The sequence below is a fragment of the Motacilla alba genome, chromosome Z (assembly GCF_015832195.1).
Source record: "Motacilla alba alba isolate MOTALB_02 chromosome Z, Motacilla_alba_V1.0_pri, whole genome shotgun sequence".
Taxonomy (NCBI): Eukaryota; Metazoa; Chordata; class Aves; order Passeriformes; family Motacillidae; genus Motacilla; species Motacilla alba.
In genome coordinates, this window is record NC_052046.1 from 8057533 (window position 1) to 8077967 (window position 20435).

At 44.6% G+C, this 20435-nt stretch overlaps 1 protein-coding gene across 3 annotated transcripts in view; it reads right to left on the reverse strand.

Annotated features, from left to right (window-relative positions):
• Nucleotides 1–901: 901 nt before the first annotated feature.
• The window catches only part of FAM219A (family with sequence similarity 219 member A), an 88815-nt gene continuing 69281 nt past the window's right edge, over nucleotides 902–20435 (reverse strand). For 2 of the 3 annotated variants that reach the window (XM_038123458.1, XM_038123456.1), the window contains exons 3-6: nucleotides 10736–10838; nucleotides 6786–6866; nucleotides 6401–6455; nucleotides 902–5261 (exon numbers count right to left, since the gene is read on the reverse strand). In XM_038123458.1, coding sequence (XP_037979386.1) covers nucleotides 5103–5261; nucleotides 6401–6455; nucleotides 6786–6866; nucleotides 10736–10838 — 398 coding nt within the window. In that variant the 3' untranslated portion in view covers nucleotides 902–5102. The remainder of the gene's footprint in view (nucleotides 5262–6400; nucleotides 6456–6785; nucleotides 6867–10735; nucleotides 10839–20435) is intronic. The other variant, XM_038123457.1, reaches the window with a different exon arrangement.

Consider the following 20435-nt stretch of genomic DNA (forward strand, 5'->3'; position numbering starts at 1 on the left):
TTCACTCCTAAATTCCTTAATTCTGCTATCAGTGGATGGTGCTGTTGGGCCACTAAATCTTTGTACATGTTCCCTCTGGGAGCAGGCAAACTCAGAAGCCAGTTGTGTAAGTCAGCTGCCAAGTTACTGGATAACACATCCTTGACAAACATCTTTCTCCAAAGATGTTTAACCCCTGTACTAACCCCTACCCTGCTGCATTCTGGCATGTGTGAGGAACAGCAGAAGATGGTAAAGAGGGGGAAAGCAGAGTAGTACTTTGAAAATAGGAATTAAATTTCTATAGCATTACATTTACATCTTGCTTGCAGAACCGTCTATCAATGGTGCCTCTCACACTTGGCAGTATCCATGCAGGATGGTGGCAGCACTTTGAGAAGGCAGGCTTCTCCCATGTGCCCCAGAAGGGAATTGTCATCAAGAAGGGATGTGACTTGCCTGAGGTTAGAGCAAATACCTACAGCAGCAAGGACCCCAGATCTCACTTCTGTGCTCTAACAGTCCAGCAGACCCACCAGGGCTGTAGTTGGCTGCAGTGCCAGCACAGGGACAGGGTGTTTCTGGTGTGTACATCTGAAAGCAAGCTTTGCTCCCCGCTGGCATCAGCACTGGACTGAGACAGATCATCTCAGACAACTGGGATCTGCCTAAGGCCAAGACAGCACTTGGCAATCTTTCTAGTTATTGCTTGTTTTCCTTTTCCTGTTTTCCATCTGTTGCCCAGCTGGGTCCTTCCTTTCTTCAAAAGCATCTTCATGTTTCTGTTGAGTCACACACAGGGCACTGCATTTTCCTGCACAGCCTGCAGGCCAGCCCAGGATCAGACTGTGCATGGAAAGGGAAGGATCCTGCTCAGGATTGCAGACCTGTGTGTCAGCCAGTGAACCACTGTACCCAGTGGGTGCCTCCTTTTGGGATAAGAGCTGGTGAAACAAACCAGGAGGAGCTGAGTCCATCTTGTCTGTGGGGAAGCTGTGCTGAAGTCCCTCTCAAAGTCCATGCAGCAGGAATGGTCACCTGCTTTTGCAGTTGCAAGGCATCTGCAGGCAGGACAGACAGGAGAGCACAGCAGATCCAACGGCCAAGCACACATGTTAGGGACAGACATGCAGCAATGTCAGATATCACCCAGTGGTTCTTCCAAGGGTTCACTTCAAGATGTGTCTGGTAAGATATCTAATGAACCTTCAGAATGGGCATCAGCCTCCTTTCAGCCAAGGTTTATGTAAAAACACTAGAAAAGCAGACATGAACTCGCTATCTATAGACCTTTCTCAAGACAAGGAGAATGTTCCTCCTCCCAAAGACATCTGGAAATGTGGAGTTTGCAGACAAGAGAGATGGAACAGAATGCTGAGACCCTAGAGTTCAAATTCAGCTCACATTCAAGGATACTAGCTGATAGTTTATCAGATTAATGTCTGCAATCTGTTATTTGATTAACATCAAATGCAAATTCATTTTTGGAGGCACCAGCATCAATATCCTTACATCCTGTTTGCATGGTAATTTAGGTAGATAGCAACACAGCATTTCATGCTCCATGGTGTTCCTCCCCTTGGTTTTCTGTACAACTTTGGATTGAAGATGTGGCCTCAGAGGGCTATCTTGTTTGGTGCAAAGACTGGATGAAGGAACAATTTTCTTTCTTGCATGCCATCTGCATTTAGGAGAGCACCCAGCAGCTCTGTAGATTTTGTAGAAATGCTGTGACAGAGAGTCAGAGTCTGTGCTCTTGCCTTCTGCCTTTTTCTTGCCCTGGTGGCAGAGACTGGTCTAAGGAGAGCAGTACCAGGATAGCCATCTATCTCCACACCTTCCCAGGAAATCACCACAGCATAACCTCCAACAAGGTTTGCTTGAGCAGAGAGGCTGGATCAGATGACCCCACTTGGCCCCTTCCAGTCTTATCCATTCTTTGACTCTGAGGGCATATGGAAAACCTGCTAGCTAAAGCAAAGGTCTGAACATGAGACCAGACAGGGGGAACCAGCCTCATCTGTGGTTGATATATATCAATTGCCAGTCCTCAATATTCCATAATGAAGCCAACAAACATGCTGCATGGTCATAATCTGCTGAAGGGGCTGCAGTTCAGAAGGGTTAGTGTTCAGTTTTCTATGACAGCCACGTGTGCATTGCCTTAAGCCACTCAGCCTTTCTGATAATGACCCTACAGGAAACTACTTTTCCCCACCCTTTCTACATTACTCCCCTAATAAAATATATGAACACAAAGCATAGAGAGGAGAAGCCAAAAAATTGCCATTTTATGGTCCTGTACTGTCATGCCAAACCAACTATTTCTGCAACCAACTCCTTCTGTGCACAGGCAAAAATGCATGAGTTGTGCTTCGGTTTGTATTTGGAGGAAGCACCAAGTGGAACATCTGAATTAATCTCCCTCCCTCCTTCAAGGGCTGTGCTAGAAGCAGATGCACACCACAAAATGCAAAGGGCTGAAGGTAGTTGCAGGGTTGGGGAATGTCTCAGGGCTCATGGCAGGCAAAAACCAGCAACAGGGGCAATAAAAGGACTTGGTAATGGTGACATGGGACAGAGGGTCTCATAGAATCCCTCAGATTGGAAAAGGCCTTGAAGATAACAGAATCCTACTGTTAATCCAGCACTGCCAAGTCCACTAAGTGGAAGTCTGTCCCTCAGAGGAGAGGTGTTAACCCTGAGAGATAACAGTAGCAGCAAGCCTCATTCTGTCCTAGACTCAACAGGACAGTGCTTGGTTATAGCTGGACTCAGTGACCTTAAGGGTGTTTTTGAACCTAGATGATGGCATGGTTCTATGATGGCAGCATGATGGAGACCTGTGGGATGTGCAGCCCTCAGTGGCTGGCCCAGGTGAAGAGATGATGGCTTGTTGCTCTAGCAGGCAGTCCGAAATGCTCCGAGCTCCTGAGCAAGGGCTGTGGGAAAGGCTGTGTGCATCCCAGCTGGAAGGCACAGACACTGACCCAGGAGGACAAATGTGATGAAGACATTCCATGATACCAGTGCGGAACTGCAAAGTCCCTCTCCAGAAGAGTGAAGATTTAAAGAGCGTTGGTCATGTCCTATAGGATTTGGTTTGACCATAGTATTTCTATTAGGTTTTGACTACATTCCCCATTAAAAAAGACTCCTTAAGGAATGTTTTTCCCTTTTATCTTTTTCTCTACTCTCTACTTTCTCCACCTCCAGACAACCGCATACCTGAGTTGTATTTTGGAAATATCCCCCTCAGCAGTACTAGGTGGTGAGAAAATGAGATGAATTCACTTGAGGAACATTATCCCTACAAGAGTTGGCAAGTTAACCATCACTTCTGCATGAAGAGGCAGGGATGCTCAGTAAAAAGCATCATTCAAGTCCTCTTTCTATGGCCCGGAACCAGGGTAGCAGCATGCTGTTTTAGGCAGAGGACAAGCACAGCTTTAAAAGTTGTCGACACCATCAAGTAAATAAGCCTGGGAATCTTGTGTGCCTGCTCTTTCACTCACACTGTGGCTGCTATCAAGCTTTGCACTGCACAGAGTAAATATCTAGGATGTTAAAATAAATCTCCTGCTAATTAAGACTTCTTAAAGACTCAGCTCACTTCATATAGATTTTAGATGGAGGATCTGTCTGTTGTGGTGCAGCTCAGGCTCTGCTTTGTGACTCAGGAATTCTGATGGGAAGCTCAGAACTGCCCTCATTTTTTTTCCTTTCCCAGGCTACAAAGCAGGTGATGACCCAAGGCAGGTGGTCCTTCCTCCTGAAAGGCCAGGAAAACACAAGATTTGTGCCTGTGGCAAAAGATTTCAACACTAAGAAAAATGCCAGCCCATCCCTTGCATGCTGCAGTCAGTGAGAGGACATGTTTCCTAATTCCAGAAGTGATTCTGCATTCAAAACAATCTGCTGGTGAACTGAGAGCTCAGACCAGCAACCTAACATAACAGGTTTCCAGCATCACCTGCTCCTGACCTGGGACCATGTCTGGCTCACAACTGGGCAGATAGGGGGTGAACAGTAGTTTCCTCTCATGGGCATCTTTCAGCTGAAACTGTTCATAACTCTGCTGTTGCTGAAAACTCCTCTCAAGTCTGACCCTACCACACTGATGACTTCAGCATTAAAGAGTTTCTCCCACAAGCACCCAGAGACACAATGTCAAGAGAATATCAAGAGTCAAGCACTGTTAAAATGTGCTGTCTTCAACTAGCTTTTCCATCACTGTTGTTCAGTACATCTGTAGTCCTAACTCATGCAGGATTAATTTCTTCTCAGTTGAACAAAGTTTAAGATTTTTGGAAAGAGATGGGTCGCACAGGGATTAAATACAGGCTGAAGTCAGAATGAATACGTGACTGAACTGAAGTCACAAGCATGGTTGGTATTCCTGGGCAATGAGCAAATCCTTGAAGTGCATGAGTGGATTGCAGATCGAATCTGATGTGTTTGGTGGTAATTTAATGTGGCTCTAAGGGTAGATTGCATTGGCTATGTGACACAACAGCTCTAGCTAATACTGACTCACAGTGAGATGTCAGCTACTTGTCCCTTTTGCAAGTGAATGCATTGTGTCATGCTAGTCCTGGCTAGCCTTGCCATAAGAAAGGATGCCCTGGTCTGTCCCCATTCCTGTGCCCCAGTTACAATATCATTTTGGTTATGCAAATGAAACAGGTTTAGTGAATGAATTAAGAACTGACTTCCTCTCATTGGTAAAACACTTTGATACCTCCAACTTGCCCTAATCTAGCAGATGGATTGGTTTCAGTGGGCAGGATTACCTCAAGTCCCACCTGACCTTTCCCATTCTGGAAAAAGACACTTTACAAAATATCCCCAGTGCCTAAACAAACCAAGGAGGTATCTCTGGACCCCTCTGCATTCGCTCTCCAGACCAGTCAGCTCTGCCAGGCACTGCCTGGCACATTGAGCAACTTCTCTTTTGTTTTACCATAGTTTAAAATAAGTTATCAACCAATCATAAAATGAATTTTTTGGTTTCTCCTGGCTCCATGAACACAAAGAGGTGCACGTCCTACCATAGGAGGAAGCAATGGCTGTTAAGTTTTACAGTTATAGTGGAAAGCACTGATCACAGCCTGCCGGCCTCACTACTGGATGTGACAGGCGGTGGAGGAGGTGGCTTGGCAACACATGCAGGTAGGGTTGACCGATTTAGGGGGGATTAGGTCGAGGTCCTCATCATCCGGGATCTCATCTAACCGGTACCCATCCTTTAGCAGCTGGATGTTCAAGTCTTGGTTGATCTGCTACAGACAAAGAGACAAACAGTCAAACACTTGGGACTTCTGGTGGTCAGAAGATGAAGGAGGTCCCTTATTCAGGAATGTATTTCCCCACGATTAACAACTGCCCTACAGCTCTAGTTTTTGACCTCAGGTGAGGGGACAGGACTAGCTTCTCCAGAACAGGAATATCTAGAGTGAGATACACTATTTTGCTCTGAAATAATTTTTCCCTGAGGACAAGCCCTCAGTTAAAGTAATGCAATAATATCATTTACTGGCAGATGGATAGCTCCCCCTCTCAGTCTGGGGCACACTACAGCAATTAAAAGATGGTAAAGTTTAGCTCTGTGATCTCAAATTCAAGTGCTATCTAACTGAATCTATATAAACAACACTTGGTCAGGGCACAGAAACAGCTCAGATCATCTGATACAGTCACTGCTCTTGGCTGTTTCCCAGGATTTCAGAGGTATTTTATCCAAGGAAGAGATACAAGGGGCAAGAGTTCTGAGTAGTTTGTTGGCAGAACGGTTGCTCAGCTCCTGGATGCAAAATCATACAGAAGCAGTAGCCAAAGGCTGAGCAACAAATTCATGAGAGAGTGGAAGAATACACTCAGAAACAATGCAGAGGGACTAACATGCCTGAGCTTCCTGCCTTTTCTCTTTAAAAGGGCAAGAGTTCATATCTGCAAGTCCTCCCTGGAATTTCTGCTTGCTCCAAGTAAACACACACTGGGTGACCCTGACCACTCCAGTAACTGGAAATCACAGCACACCCTCAAATCCTTTATTTGTGTCCTTGGCAGGCATACAGTTGCTGAGCTGCCATGGCAGTCAAGATGATGCTTTTGCACCTCATGGATCACTGCAGGACTAGGCAGAATGAGGGAAAGTTTGAATGAAACCAAAGGTAGCTGTGAAAACTGCTGATGGGCAGATCTCTGTGCCATGGCAGCGAGGATATGCAGCCAACTGGATCACCAGGGAAGAAAGTAACACGACAGTTTCTGCCATGGCCCCTTCCAGACTCACAGAGTCTATACCAATACTAAATTTGTTGTGTAGCCATTTCTGCATGTGCAAAGCCTCTATAAGCCATTTCTGGCTGCTGTGTTATTTGCATTCATGGCAAGGATGGCAGGAGAGATTATAACTCACCTCAGCTGATGAGTATCCCGAGGAGGAGTATCTGGACATATCGAAGTCATCATCACTGCAGGGAAGTACAAGATACAGTGAAGAAGGAATTGGTTAGATGAGACCTGTATTCCCCACTTAGTCCTATCTTTCTTGTGCCACAAAACTGTTCTTGAGGCACAGAGAAGTTACATCAAGGGAGCCTGTAGAGCAGCTTTCATCTGTGACCCTCAGATCTTTCCATCACAGTGCTCTTTTCTCACAGCTCTCCTCACTTGTTCTTACACAGAGACCCACCATGGCATAGGTCAGAGGGAACAGTGGAGAGAAGAGTGTGAGTGCTGCCCTCTGGCATGAAAACTCACTTAAGCTGTCATGTGTATCACTTTTTTAACTTTTTGCATACCTGTCTGTATCCAGGGCTACCAGGGGTTTTTCATCTGGACTCTGGTCCAGCGACGAGTAGCCCTTGTTGGGAACGACGAGCCTGAAATAATTAAATGTTGTCCATTAACCACACAGTAAAGCTCAGAACCACACACTGCCTAGGATAAAGCTATATGATAGTTGGCTTTCCCCATTTCACTTTTTTGCAAGCCCCTTCTTATTGGTGAAGATGCTTAAATGGGTGCAATTCAGAGGGAGCAAGCTGTGTCTCTGGGTAGCCTACAGTAGTTTCACAGGGATTAACACTGGGCACGTCTTGGAACATACCCATTCCTGGAAGAAAAAAAAAACATTGGGACACACTGTACTTCATTCTGGTAAACCTGTCTGGCTAGCAGTTCCTGTCATATCAGATTGCTCGTTTTTGTGTTGCCTGGTTTTTTTCCCGGCCAGGGTATCTGACACAAGCAGTAAGTACACAGGAGAAGGACGCTAGGGGAAGTCAGAGGCCAGAGTGATCCCAGTGTTCTGCTGTTGGACATCAGGGATATTATGTGGTGCCTCTTTCTGAATCCCTATCCAGGCCCCTGGCAACACAACACTTCTCAGGTCTCAGTACTAAATTTAGTAATATTAGAAACCTGAGCTGTTGTGCCCAGCATAAGAAACCAGTTAGACCAGCACTTTTTAAATTCTATTTTTTTGCAATGACTTTCACTTTATCAGAAATGTTACAAAGGCTGAGGATGACTCTGCACCTTTAACTGCCTGGGAGAGTTTGTGAAATGGAGTGCATGCTTCAGAACTTCTAGGATAAGTAAAATGTGTCAATAGAATGGTATATTGTTCACAGTGGAGTTCTTTCATCCAAAAAAAGTGCAAAAATAATTTGGTCCTCAATTAAAATAAGATGAACTAAACCCAGAAAATGGAGTAAGATTCTTTGTTCATCAGGTAAGAATCACAGGAGTGACAAAAATCTTCTCTTTCAATAGGTTAAGTCAGGTTTTCTCCCAAGTGGTCTTTAATGACACACCATGATGAACAATGATGCTTCACTAAGAGTTTAAAAAATATACATCTAAATATGATAATCCATCTTATTTATGCTCCAACTACTCTCTAAATACCTGAAATGTTTTTCTGTTTCTGCACAGATAATTGCAGCAAGCCATTAATAATTTTGGAAATAAGTCCTGGCAAGCACTGTGAGTGGCCAGGCTCAGGAAAAGTAAGATATATCAAATCCTATAAAAAAGCAGATATATAAGTTCACAATTAGTTATATTTTCTTACTGTGTTCACTGAAACATAAAGTAAATTAATTAATTTAAAACCTGACACAGAATTTCCAAACTGCTGCACCAAGGGACTGGAGAAAATGGGATCCACTTGCAAAATCCACTAGCCCATCTCACAGAAGCGGGACAGTCCTTCTGCACCTGAGGTATGAAGGCAGGAAGTCAAAAGCAAAGATATCTGGAACTGAAGCTGAGATTTGGCAGCACAAGTTTGCCCATACACCTATCAGAAGTACTGACTCCCATTTTCACTCTCCAGTTTTCCAGCCCCTGCTCCATATATACTCACTGACAGTTGTTATGAAATCATCAGTGAACAAAGCACTCTCAGGTGATCTAGGAGGAGAACACTGTGGTGATATTTACTTGATTAAAAAAACCCCACTACATCTTCTTCTTGAGAAGTGTCTTTTTTCTTAATAATAAAAAAATTAATTTCACTGCAACAGACAAAAATTGTTATAGTGTCTCTGCCCTTGATTTAAGTCTTTCTCTCACATCCTGATTGTCCTTATCTTAATTTTCCACTGTCCTTGGAATAAAGTCGGGTAGCAGTGGTAGCTGCTTTTGTCTGCAGCTGCCCTGGTATAAGCTTCTTTGTGTTTCTGCTCACTTGAAGCAACACAGGTTGGACCATAAGGTCCAAGTTTAGGTTACCCTGAGTGGACTGCAGCACCTAGCTGTATTCAAGTGGTGTGGATGGTGTTGTGGGCTTTGTCTGAGCTCATATGAAGAGCATCACCCCTACCTCATACACATTTAATTTGCTTTTAGGGAGACTGAGAGTCTTATGGATCCAATTACTCTCACCTGTAAGGCTGGCTGCACCCCAGTCCCAGAAGAGGACTGAATGATGAAGGCAACCTTGTACTAGAGGCTGGATGTCAGAAATCCACAGAGATAATATAGAATAACAGAGGCCTTGGGGAAAAAGGAGGAGCTGGAGTAGAGAGTAGGAGAGGCAAAGCACAAAGGAAAAAAAATATTTGACGAGAAGAGCAGAACTGTCAAAAAAGGGGAAAATGATTTTAGCTTAATTCTCCTGCAGAGACCTGAGGAAGCCAACAGTTCAGACTTAAATAATAATCTGGAAATTCTGCAGTGTGTCCTCCTGGAATACATCCCATTACACTGCAACTGCTACCCTGTGAAAACCTGCTTGAACAAGCTTGTGGCATTTCTGCCTTGCTGGTCTTGCCCTGTCTGTGGCAAGACAGACTGAAGCATTCAGAGGTGCTCAGACGTCCTTAAGTGAAATAAAACTGAGCTGGCTGTTTGGAATCTTTTGTCAATAGGTGTCACTGCTCCGCTCTTTCTTTTGCAGCTTGGAAACAACAATCTCTCCATGGAAAATTCGCTCATGTTACAGGTAGATACCTCTATTTATCCCACCTTCTCTCCCTTATTATCTTCCTCCACTAATTTCAGTCTTTCTAAACCTCTCAAGCAGCAAATCTGCTACCATTCCTCTCAGGATGCTAGCTTGCAGCCTATTGCTAAAAGGAAACAAGTTTTTTCCAGAATGTACTTGGAAGATAACGAGGACCAGTGGGCATGGAAAACCCAGCTGAGCACAGTTCCTGAATTTCTTGCTGCCATGAAGGGACTGGCTCTTTTAGATGGCCTCAACACCTGAACACAGAGAGGAAGCATATTCCCCATATGTATTTCAGGGGCTTACAACTAAAAGTTGACAAGGTCCTGTCAGGATTTATGACTAATATTTTGGGTCTGGGAAATTAGTGTGAACAAGAAATCTCATCTTTCAGATGCATTGCATATAGAGAGGCTCTGACCTGCAGCTCCTATTCCACTTAATATATGGTAATCCAGGCAACTTTCCCATTCATCAGTAAACATCCAGCATTCCCCAGATTCCTCCATCATTTTAAGTGAGGTCTTCCACTAAAACCTGCCACCTTTCTAGCAGCATGCAAAGCATTCAATCCTGTGGGCTCACAAGGTTTTCTCCCTTCTGAACACAGGTAAGTAATACATCAGTGTACTGAAGTCTGCATGGACAAAAAATAAAAATACTCTAAAAGAAAATATTCAGCTGAGAATGTCTTTGTTTACAGCACGTTGTAGTACTGCCTAATACTCTCTTACTGAGCTCTTCCAAAGCATCTCCAGCAAAGTGTGACTGTGCTGTTCCAAGGGTGGAGAAGGTGTATAGAAAGTCACACAGAGACGGATTATTTACAAGCCTTCATTAAATCTGCCAGTAGCAGAACAGGTCACCATCAAAAAGGAGCCGTGGAACTTACAGTGATAAAAGCAACCAAGGCAGAATTAAGCTCTAAACTAGTCTGTGTTTCATGAAGAAGCACAGCTCCTCTCCCACTGGCAGGATTAGGTGTTACGTGAGACTACTCAGAATCTGCAGGATGGCTCTATCAGCCCCCTGATTCTAACCTGTCTGGGCTGCCTCTGCCTTCTACAGGCTGCACTACCACTGGTCCTGGGCTCAGCTGCCCTTGCATCTTCCCAGGGACTGGAACGTAACATGGCACAGAGCATTTGGGCCCATCAGCTCCAGGAAGGGCCATCACTGCTCTTGCAGTGTAGCTGGCAGAAGGCTAATGCAATGAGCACTGTCCCTGACCACCCCAGGACCATTAGGGACTGCAGGTCAGAGCACAACTGCTAGTACTTTCCAGTCCTTTACCTTGTTCGTGCCATCACGTTGTTCTTCTTGGGCTGCTGATTAACTGGGCTTCCCATGTTGCCATTCTTCAGAGATCCCTTCCGAGCCAGCTCCCTCTGCTTCTCTGCATAGGAGATAGGAATGGGAAAAGCAAAATTACAGCAGCAGCTTAGCTGGCCACCATAAGAAGGAACCCAGATCCAGTAGTGGCAAAAGGCACAGCAGAATTAACAGCAAAGGCCATGAGCTCGCCTCTTATGAAGGGATGCTGCAAAGGCCAGATGAGCCGTGTCCCACTTTCTCCAAGGTCACCAGGGACTAAAACTAATCTACTTTCACTCACAGCAGCCTTTTGACAGGAACACACTAAATTCTGGATGATACCAGAATTTAGTAGCTTCTGGATGATACCAAGCTGAGGCAGACAACAGGCACAGACCTTGTGCCTATCTGCAGCTAGTTGCTGCATGGACCCCAATACTATGCTGTACGAATATGGCTCTACCTCTAGCAGGAATGGGAACCCAGGGATGTATATAAATTGATATTAAATTTTTGGGTTGGAAGTCCTTCCTTGTTTCTTGTGGAAGATCAGTTGTGTTGAGTTACCAGCCAGTTACAAAAGTTGAGCTAACTGCCTGAACCTCTTCATGCAATGGCAGGCAAAGCTTGTATGGAAAAGCTGAGCACAGGGCCAGTAAGGCAGGAATGAGACCAGTTTAAAAAAAGTTTTCCAGAGTGCGAGAAAATGCTGGAAACTACTTTTGTGGTATGCCTGAATAACAGGTGTACCAGACTACTTGCTGAGGAAATTGAATAGTGAATTTGTTTTGCTTGAACCTCTCCTGCAATGTGATTTCTGTTGTTGGGTTGTGTTTCTTTTACAGATTTTATTTCTGCTTGGGAGAGAAGAGCAGCTTTTCTCACTTGTTATGGAAAAGCAGCATCCTTCTATGGTATGCAAGTTCAAGGTGAACCAACACTTTCCCTTCCTCACAAGTCAGAGCAGGGGGACACCTATCCAAGGCTCTCTTTCTTGAGGGAGAAATAAACAGCAGGGATACCTAGAGATTGTTATGATGAGGAACATGGAGACAAGAATACATACACTTGCAAACCATACCCAGCCTGCTCCTGCTGACAGCAGAGGTGAATAAATGCACATGGAACTTGGCAGGAAAAGGATTGGATTAATAACTCACTCTGGCTTGAGCAACTTGAGAGACTTATTCAGGATCGAAATCAAAACCTTAAATCAGAGTAATTTCTCAGTATGGAACTTGGAAATTCATCAGTTACCTCTGTCTCCGGAATAAAAGGCTGATATTTCGTAAGCCACATGAATTTTGCTGTTCAGAGAGAGACAAAGCAAGACTATGAAGGCAAATACCTACAACACGAAATACAACCTGTTTTCCACTCATCTCCATCAGAAGCTCCAGTGCTGACCACAAATACACAGCACTGAGACAAGCTGCCAATGCTTTATGATGCTGATGAAATAGTTACAGGGGGCTGAATTCAGTGTGAGTGCAGGTATGATGGCTCATGGGCAATCATCAGCAGGGCTGAAACAGACAGAGGAGCATTAACCATGCCCAGGTTCCTTCTGGCTTTTCACTAATTTTCCAGACAGAAGCTTCCTTCAAGAAGCAGAATAGAGCAGAGAAGGTTGGGAGGGCATGAAGCAGTTTTTGTGTGCCTTTGACACTACAAAACATGTTGAATTAGGAGTCTGAAAATCCTGTCTGATTGTTAGCTGGATCACTGTGCTGGGTGATGCACTTAGTTTGTGTGCAAGTTTTTGGTAGTGGAGGGTCGCAGAGGTGGGTTCTGTGAGAAGTTTCCAGACATTTCCGCATTAGAGCCAATGCTAGCAGGCTCCAAGGCAGACCTGATGCTGGGCATGGCTGGGCCCATTAGCAATGGTAGTAGAGACTCTGGGATAACAGAGTTAGGAAAGGGGGAAAAATCCTGCACAAGTGCAGCCAGACAGAGGAGTGAGGGTGTGTCAGAAACAGCCCTGCAGACACCCAGGTCAGTACAGAAGCAGGAAGAGGAGCTGCTCCAGGTACCAGAACAGATTCTCCTGCAGCCCATGGTGAGGTACCCCTGCAGCCCATGGAGGTCCATAAGGGAGTAGAGATCCATCTGCAGTCCATGGAGGACCCCACAACAGAGCAAGTGGGTGCCTGAAAGAGGCTGTGACCCTGTGGAAAGCCCATGTTGTTTCTGTGTTTTCACTCCTCTGTCCAGATGAGTAATAGAAAAGCTTTGATTGCCTCCTGCTGTCCAGCCAGGGTCACCCCACCACAGACAATCTACTCATCTCCATGCTTGAGTGAAGCAAAGCAGCAATTTCTGTTTCAGTGGAGAACTTGCAGAATACAGACAGCTGTGCTGTCAGTCTGACTCACGGGGGAATTTGGCTGCACCGGTTCCACTTCAGCTAATCCTGGATGTTGTGTCAGAAGAACACATGGAGCACATGAGTGAGTGTGTGCGTAAGTGAGGAGGGGGTCCACGATCCTTTGACACCCCTATACTGCTCTGAACAGCATGGGGAACAGCCTTTTGTCTGGATCTGCCAACCACATCACATCTTGCTCCTCCTTTATTGTTCACCTTGTCACTTTGTGACACTCTGTCCCTTCTGACAAAAAAATCATTTAAGGGAAGATGCATCTGCTTAAATAAACTATTGCCTTCCTGCTAGACCCACACTAGCCTGTGCTGCTAGTTGACTCCATCTGAGCCATTCAGCATCTGCTCCAAGTGCTGCTTCAAAGTTAAGCTCTGCTGGTGACAAGACAACAGCCAAGGAGACTAAGGAGCATTCAGTAAGGCAGGGATAACACCCAAGTAAAAAGCAGCAAAGGAAATGCATGCTGCAGACACAAGCAGCACCACAAGGGGCTCAGCCTTGTGTCCTGCCTGGCAGTGGTCTTTTATTATAGTTGCCTGGAAAATTAATAAGATGCCCCAGCATGCCAAATGCTCAGCAAACTGTCCCTGTCCCAGTATTCACTCACCTGCCTGATCCAGGATATGTCAGAGGGTGGATGGACAGATAACTGCATGCTGACAAGTGACACACATCCACACAGGGAGCCTCTTTAGAGAGAGTCAAGAGGTGGCTGAATTCTCCCCTTATCATGGGAACACCTACAGCCCTAATGAATGATTTTAAGCACTGCTTGAGATGATTTAGTGCAATCTAAAATGGTTACCTGTTCAACTGGCAGGGTGTGTCTAGCTGCTTTATGATGAGAAAAAATAGTAATGGAACTTGGGAAGCAGAATGGACTTAACATGAATGTGTCTAAAAATCAGACTTCAATGAATCCTTAAAATTATTTCTCTGGTTTCAGCATTTAAACAAAATTATAACCAGTTTTAGTAACACTTTAAAGGTTTTTTATAAATTAAATGCTGAACAGTTTGTTTGGGGCATGTTGCTGTGTAGGGGTGTCCTTGGTTTTGCCTACTATCTTCCCTAAACCAGAAATGCCAAAAGTAATCATATGCTTGAGTCTCCTGCAGAACTGCTCCTTTTGTGAGATGAGGCAAAGCAGAAAATGCAGGAATCTGGTGAACATCATGCTGTACTATGCTGAAGAGATATTTGAAGAATCAGACACCCCAAATCCGTGTTTTCCATTTGTCCCAAGATAGTGGGTGAGTCTGGCTATGATCAGACAGTGGTGGGTGGAGAGTGGTTTAGGATGCCATTGTCACACTGTCACTGTGCTTGACTACCTGCAGCCCCCTCAGCTGAGGCAGCCTGACTGGCACAAACACCATTTTATGGCAGATGAGGCTGATTTGCCTCCTTTGCACTGCGGGGTGGATCAAGCAGATGCTGATTGCTCCAGTCTCTTTGCTGAGAGCTGCTGGCTGGATCTCAGAAACTCAACTGCTTGTGAGCCTGCCTGACCAGGAGAAGACGGAGCTTCCTGCTATGGGGACAGTGCAGTGTGGACCCATGGGATTTGCTGAAATGGCAAGACAAAAAGAAATTAATCCAGTGTGACAGAACTGTATTTTTTCATTTTCAAGGTTGATGAGATGAGATTTTGGGATGTATTTCTCTCTCTGTCCCCCACAGTCAGCTAAATTGTTTCTGAAGCTGAGGACTCTGATTCCCTGATGAATTCTAATTTCTCAAGTAAGCTGAGAATTTAAATTACACACTAAATGAAATTAATGTGTCTGCTCAAATTCTGCTGAATGATGAACAGATTCATGAGTAAATGAAAGGAGAAAGAATCAAATGCTGTCTACAGCTTCTTCAAGCCCAAGTCTTGATTTCAGTCCAATTGCATCGATTAGCTGGGGGATATTAGCATGAATCTAGGTAACACTGAAATCTTCTCTACCTTTCACCTCTGACAGACAGTATTTGTCAGTGAGGACTGTGTCACCGCTTGGAGAGGATTTCAGGGTACACACAAAAATTTGGGCTTTGCCTGCAGGCTGCATGGAAAGGAAGGTGTAAGAAAGTTGTGTGTTAGGACTATGCTGATCCCAGTGCTCCCTGGCGTGTAAGCGTGACCATGTGGCTGGCATTAGTGCAGCTGATGGCTGTGCCTACCTGCACTGAAAAAAAGGCAAAAGAAAAGTGATTTTTACTAAACAGGTGTAGCAGAAACAAAAAGGACCTATCTGTGGCCAGTTCCCTGCTGTGAACACAAGGACTATAGTTTCAAGCTGATACAGGCCAGGCATCAGCACTGATTTCTCAGGACAGGCCATCTGAATAAGGATATTGTTTCACTGGTTTCAGAAAAGACTGTTCAGAAAGCAAGGGTCAGACAGCTGTGTCACCCAACCTGGGTGAGACATGGTACTCTTAGCTGAAGCATGTTATTTTTCTGACCCAGACAAACTTGGGGAAAATAGTGAACTATTTTCTAGTTTCTAACTTCAGCTGTGTGAACTGGTTAGAAGGAACCAGTGTATGAATCTGTCTTCCAAGGTCCCTCTTGGACCAGGTTTTAAAGATCAAATAGCAGCATTTCTATACATTCTGTGGATCTGGCTGCTGCTCTGTGCCTCTGGCATGCTTGAGAACTGGCACGAACACTAGTGGGCTGGGAGTGGTTCTAAACTCCCTTCAGCTCCCCAGAAGGCCTGATCTAGAACTGGTAAACGACCTAGGGACTACAAAGTTAATGTTTGTATCTGCTGTCCAAGGATGCAGCCCTTAATTTCCTGCATGGGAGCTACCATCAGGAGCAGCCAGTACACTGCATGCACAGCAGTGCAGGGCTCATTCTGAGGTAATGCTCAGCTAGAATGCTGCCTGTGCAAGTTACTGAGAGGTTTCTGAGGGCCTGGATGATGTTATTTTGTGCTTCCCTTCAGAAAACATGCACCAAAACATTACACTATTCCTTAGCACAGAGGAGAACGTGTAAAGGAGTGCTCCAGTCCCAGCCAAAGCTATCATCTACTTAAATCACGCATCTCCAAAAGTGGCTTTATGTTCCCAGCAGCATGTCCTCATTCCCTAGCCATGCTATCCCAGCCCCACATCTCATGTTTCTGACCCTCATGTGATTATGGGAAGGAATGGCTTCTCTGCTTCTACCCACTATTTGGCTTAGCCCCAGAAGAGAGCAGGTTATTTCCTGCAATGAAAACCTCATGGCTGTACACTTCAGTAAAAAAAAACAAACCAAAACAAACCAACACTATTTTGAACACACAAAGCATTTTACCTCTTCATGGCTTAATACAATACTGAATCATCTTTGTAAAACAGTAAATTGTGTTTTACTGCTGGTAGAAACTACATAACTGGTTTACCTTAGAGCCAAGCAGAGGATCTGTGGCAGCAGGGGAGCACAGAACCGGGATTCCTGCTCCCAGTCCTCTGCTCGAGCTGTCTCTGCAGCCATTTTATGCAGACAGGTTGCGAGTGCGTAGCAGCAGGCAGCAATTAATCTCTCTTCATCTTTCAACACCTTTCTGTACTGATTTCAAAGGCGTCTATTGTCGCAGCGCCTACCTCACAAGGGCATTTATTTCGTTCTCATTCAGCATGTGCTTTTTCACTTAATTTTAAAGGATTGAGATTTTTATTCCTAATGGCTGCAAAATATTGGATAGAAGGATTTCATTTATCACTGTCAAAACTGGAATATATGAACAGCACTGGTGATATTTAAATGTAATTTTTTTTTCTGTTTTCCACATTTACCTTCAGAAAGGGACTTATATAGTATTTTCATTTACTTTTCAAAGAATATTTTACCTGCCAGCCAGAAGAACAAAGTTAGATATCTGAGGAACCATTTGCATCCTGACAAGCACAGCTAAAAATTTTCTGTTTACAAAAGATTTCTAAAAGACCTAATCCATAAAACTGAGCTATGCTTTCTTTTAAGGTATTTTAAAGGGACAAAGAGAATCTTCTCTGGGGAGAACTTCTACAAATGTCCCCTCATTATTTTTACTCAGCTGAACACAGGTTTAAGTCAAAGGCAATTGCTTGACCTTGCTAAATGGTATGACAGACAAAAACAAAAATGGAAAAAAAAACAAAAAAGGGAGACTTTTAAGAGTAATTTAGCTCTCTTCATTTAAATAATTCAATTAATTTAAAACATCACTTATGCTATAGGCACAATCTACAGATAGATAGAGGTAATATTAGTGCCTACATCACATTTATTATGAGTTCTGATGTTCTGTGATGAAGCATTAAGGTTACTGGTGAATGTACTAAATGTGATGTGTATTCAGAAGAGACGTAGTACAACCTTGCTTAGCTGAATATTCACAGCATTTGATTACACAGGATGTCATCATACAATGTGTATTTGTATAAAAAGCCACTTTTAATAGAGTCTGACAACAGCAGGCTTGAACTGCATAGACACTTAGTCAAATGTCCACCCTTTCATGCCAAAGGTTGGTCTGTGGGAGAGCACGTTTTATATTGCCTACATAAACCACAGATTAAAAATAATAATAAAATAATAAATAATAATTAAAATATTTTAATATGTTTTCACTGTAGAAGCTTTCACTGACTGGCAGATAGCCCTGCCTGGAATGACTTATTGAATTCCATCAGTAGGCAAAACAAATAAAGCCCCAAGTGATAATGCCACAAGGAAGCACACAAGCTTAGAAGGGACTCACAGCCTGCTGACTCCAGCATTGTGCTTGGAAAGGACTCTTGGCCTTTTCTTTTACCAGGACTGAACTGCAGCTGACAGTACAAGCCATGTTTCTGGCTTTATTCAGCAGCAAAAATGGTGTATATTTGATCCATCCTGCTTTATCATCTGCTGCATTTGGTTTCCATGAACCTATGCATTTCAAACAAAATTCTGTATTTTCTGTCTAGTAAGATGAAAGCAGATGGAGACAGGTAACTAGGCTGGTTAACACAACTGTTTTGTTCCCTGGAAAAGGTAAAGAAAGTGTGAGCAATAGTGAGCAGAGTATTTCCACGGCATGTCACCCTCCAATTACTCTGCTCCCCAGAAGGGGACTTTCAGGCATTGTTTCATTGGATGAATTGCCTGTTTACCATGAAACTCTACAGGAGAAGAGGATATGTACAGCTCAGGGTGCCTCTTCCTGCTATTCAGTTAGTGAGCTGCAGTCCTGGGTACTTGGCTCAGCTGGAGAGCTGTCCCACACAGCAACCTGCTCCCCTAACAGGATTACTGACCTGATCCTTCCTCTGAGGGGCTGCCACAGTCTGGAAATTTGACACACAGCCACAGAGCTCAATTAGTTATTTAATAAGTTTATGATTAACCAATCTGCTGATTAAGCTTTCATTAATTAGGTTGGCAGGAATTCTGTTTCAGAGGGATAGTGGACTCTATTGTCTCGGAGCAGGGTTGGAGAGCCCTTGTGTTTTGCATGCCCTGACATTTCTCTTTACTGCTCCAGAAATACCTGCAAAAGCTGTTTGGGCAGCACCTGGGGCTGCTGCCAGATCACTGGGGCATGGTGACCCTTGGGGACAGCTCAGTACTGTGGCCTGGTTGTTACACCTGGGGCAGCTCAAAGGCTCCTGCTGCTCTCTTCTCCTCTCTTCTGAAGTCTTGCCACAGGTAAGGAAGCAAGCAGGGTTTACCTAGGGCAGCTGGTGACCTTACAAGTACAGTTTCAAAGGGCCTGGCCTGTCATTTTAGTATTTTGATTGGGGTGGGTGGCTCACCTCACAGAGGAGGGGGAACCCCTTTCCTCTTTTTCTTTCTTTAGAAAGAGTTTAGGGAAAGCTCATGGCTTCATCTCTGGCTTTGTTCTGTGGTTTATGCTCTGACGGATGGGACTCAGTGGATGCCGCAACCTGCTCCCTTGTAGGGTGCCTTGTAGGGTGCTGAGAGGGCAGCGTGCTGCCACCTTCCTCCTCCAGGCTGGCCCCTGCTTTGGTAGAGAAATGAGGACTGGGCTCAGGGATTAATCCCAAACTATCATAAATTATTACATCTTTTCCTATCTGCAAAGCATCCTCTGTCTTCTTAGGCAGAGCTGCTATCTGTGTTAGACAGCAGAGGATGGCAAAGGGGATGGCAATCAACTGTTTCATGTTCCTTAATGTCCTCATGTTACAGGTGCAGGGCTGAGGGTTTGGCAGCTGCCTTCTCCTTAAACCTCTCAAAAGGATTGGTGACAAAACACAGCCATGCTTCTAAGTGGCAGAGGAAAACAGGAATGGCCAGAGAAAACTCATGCTGAAATCTGTGAGAAACAGTCTTTAAAGACAAGATGAAAGACAAAATTCTGGCTGTAGTGGCTTTAAGAGCTGCAGGAGAGGAAGCAGGGCTGGAGGATGACAGATGCCACCCCTACAGCAGAGTCCTGCAGCTGGAAATCAGAAAGACATGTGCACTGCTGAGCTGAAGCCTCAGTCAAAGTGGCTTGGAGAGCTCAAAGGGGCTCGGGGAAAGTCTGACTCATGCTGAAGAAAGCAGTAATGCGCTGGGAAAGATGATGACAATTTTTAACACAGATCTCCAACATGACAAGTTTATGTCACGGTTTAATATTTTAATGCTGATGTATTTCATGCTTTTGTTGCCCTTTTTTGGTGGGACAGTAGTGTTCAGAAGAGGTTTGTAACCACAAGCTTCCAGCTGCTGATGTGTCCCTTCAGGGCTGAGGTTATGGCACTGCCACCCCGGCCCTGCTCATCACAGGATGCCTCAAAGCAGAAAGGATGAGTGCTAAAGCACTGCTGGCTTGATTAAGGTTTAACATTGCTTTTGGAGGGCTGTAAATGGGAGTTTAGGCAAAGGGGAGGCAGGTGTTAGCAAGACTGAATGTGAGCCCCCTTCTGCCATGCCACACACTACTGATCTTGCAAAGACTCATGCCTTTTAAATGGCAAATGGGCCCACCTCCTTCAAACAGCTGGCAGGGGAGGTTCCTGATCCTGCCTCCCAGCTGTCTGCTCTCAACACCGTAGCACTAAATGAGACTGCTGGCAATGCTGCAGCTGCCACAACCCTGCTATCTGACCCTCTCTCCTAAATAAACTACTGAGGCAGAAATTCTGGCAGACCAACATTTTTACCTCCCTCCCGAGTGGCCAGCTGTATGCACTGAAGGAAGGAAAAAAATCCCAGCTTGGATTTGCTTATCAAAAGACCATTAGCTAAGGATTTTCTAAAGCATTTCTAAAAGAAAAGGAAGGAGACATGCAAAAGCAATACAAGAATTATCATAATTTCTGCACCCCTTGCATGCC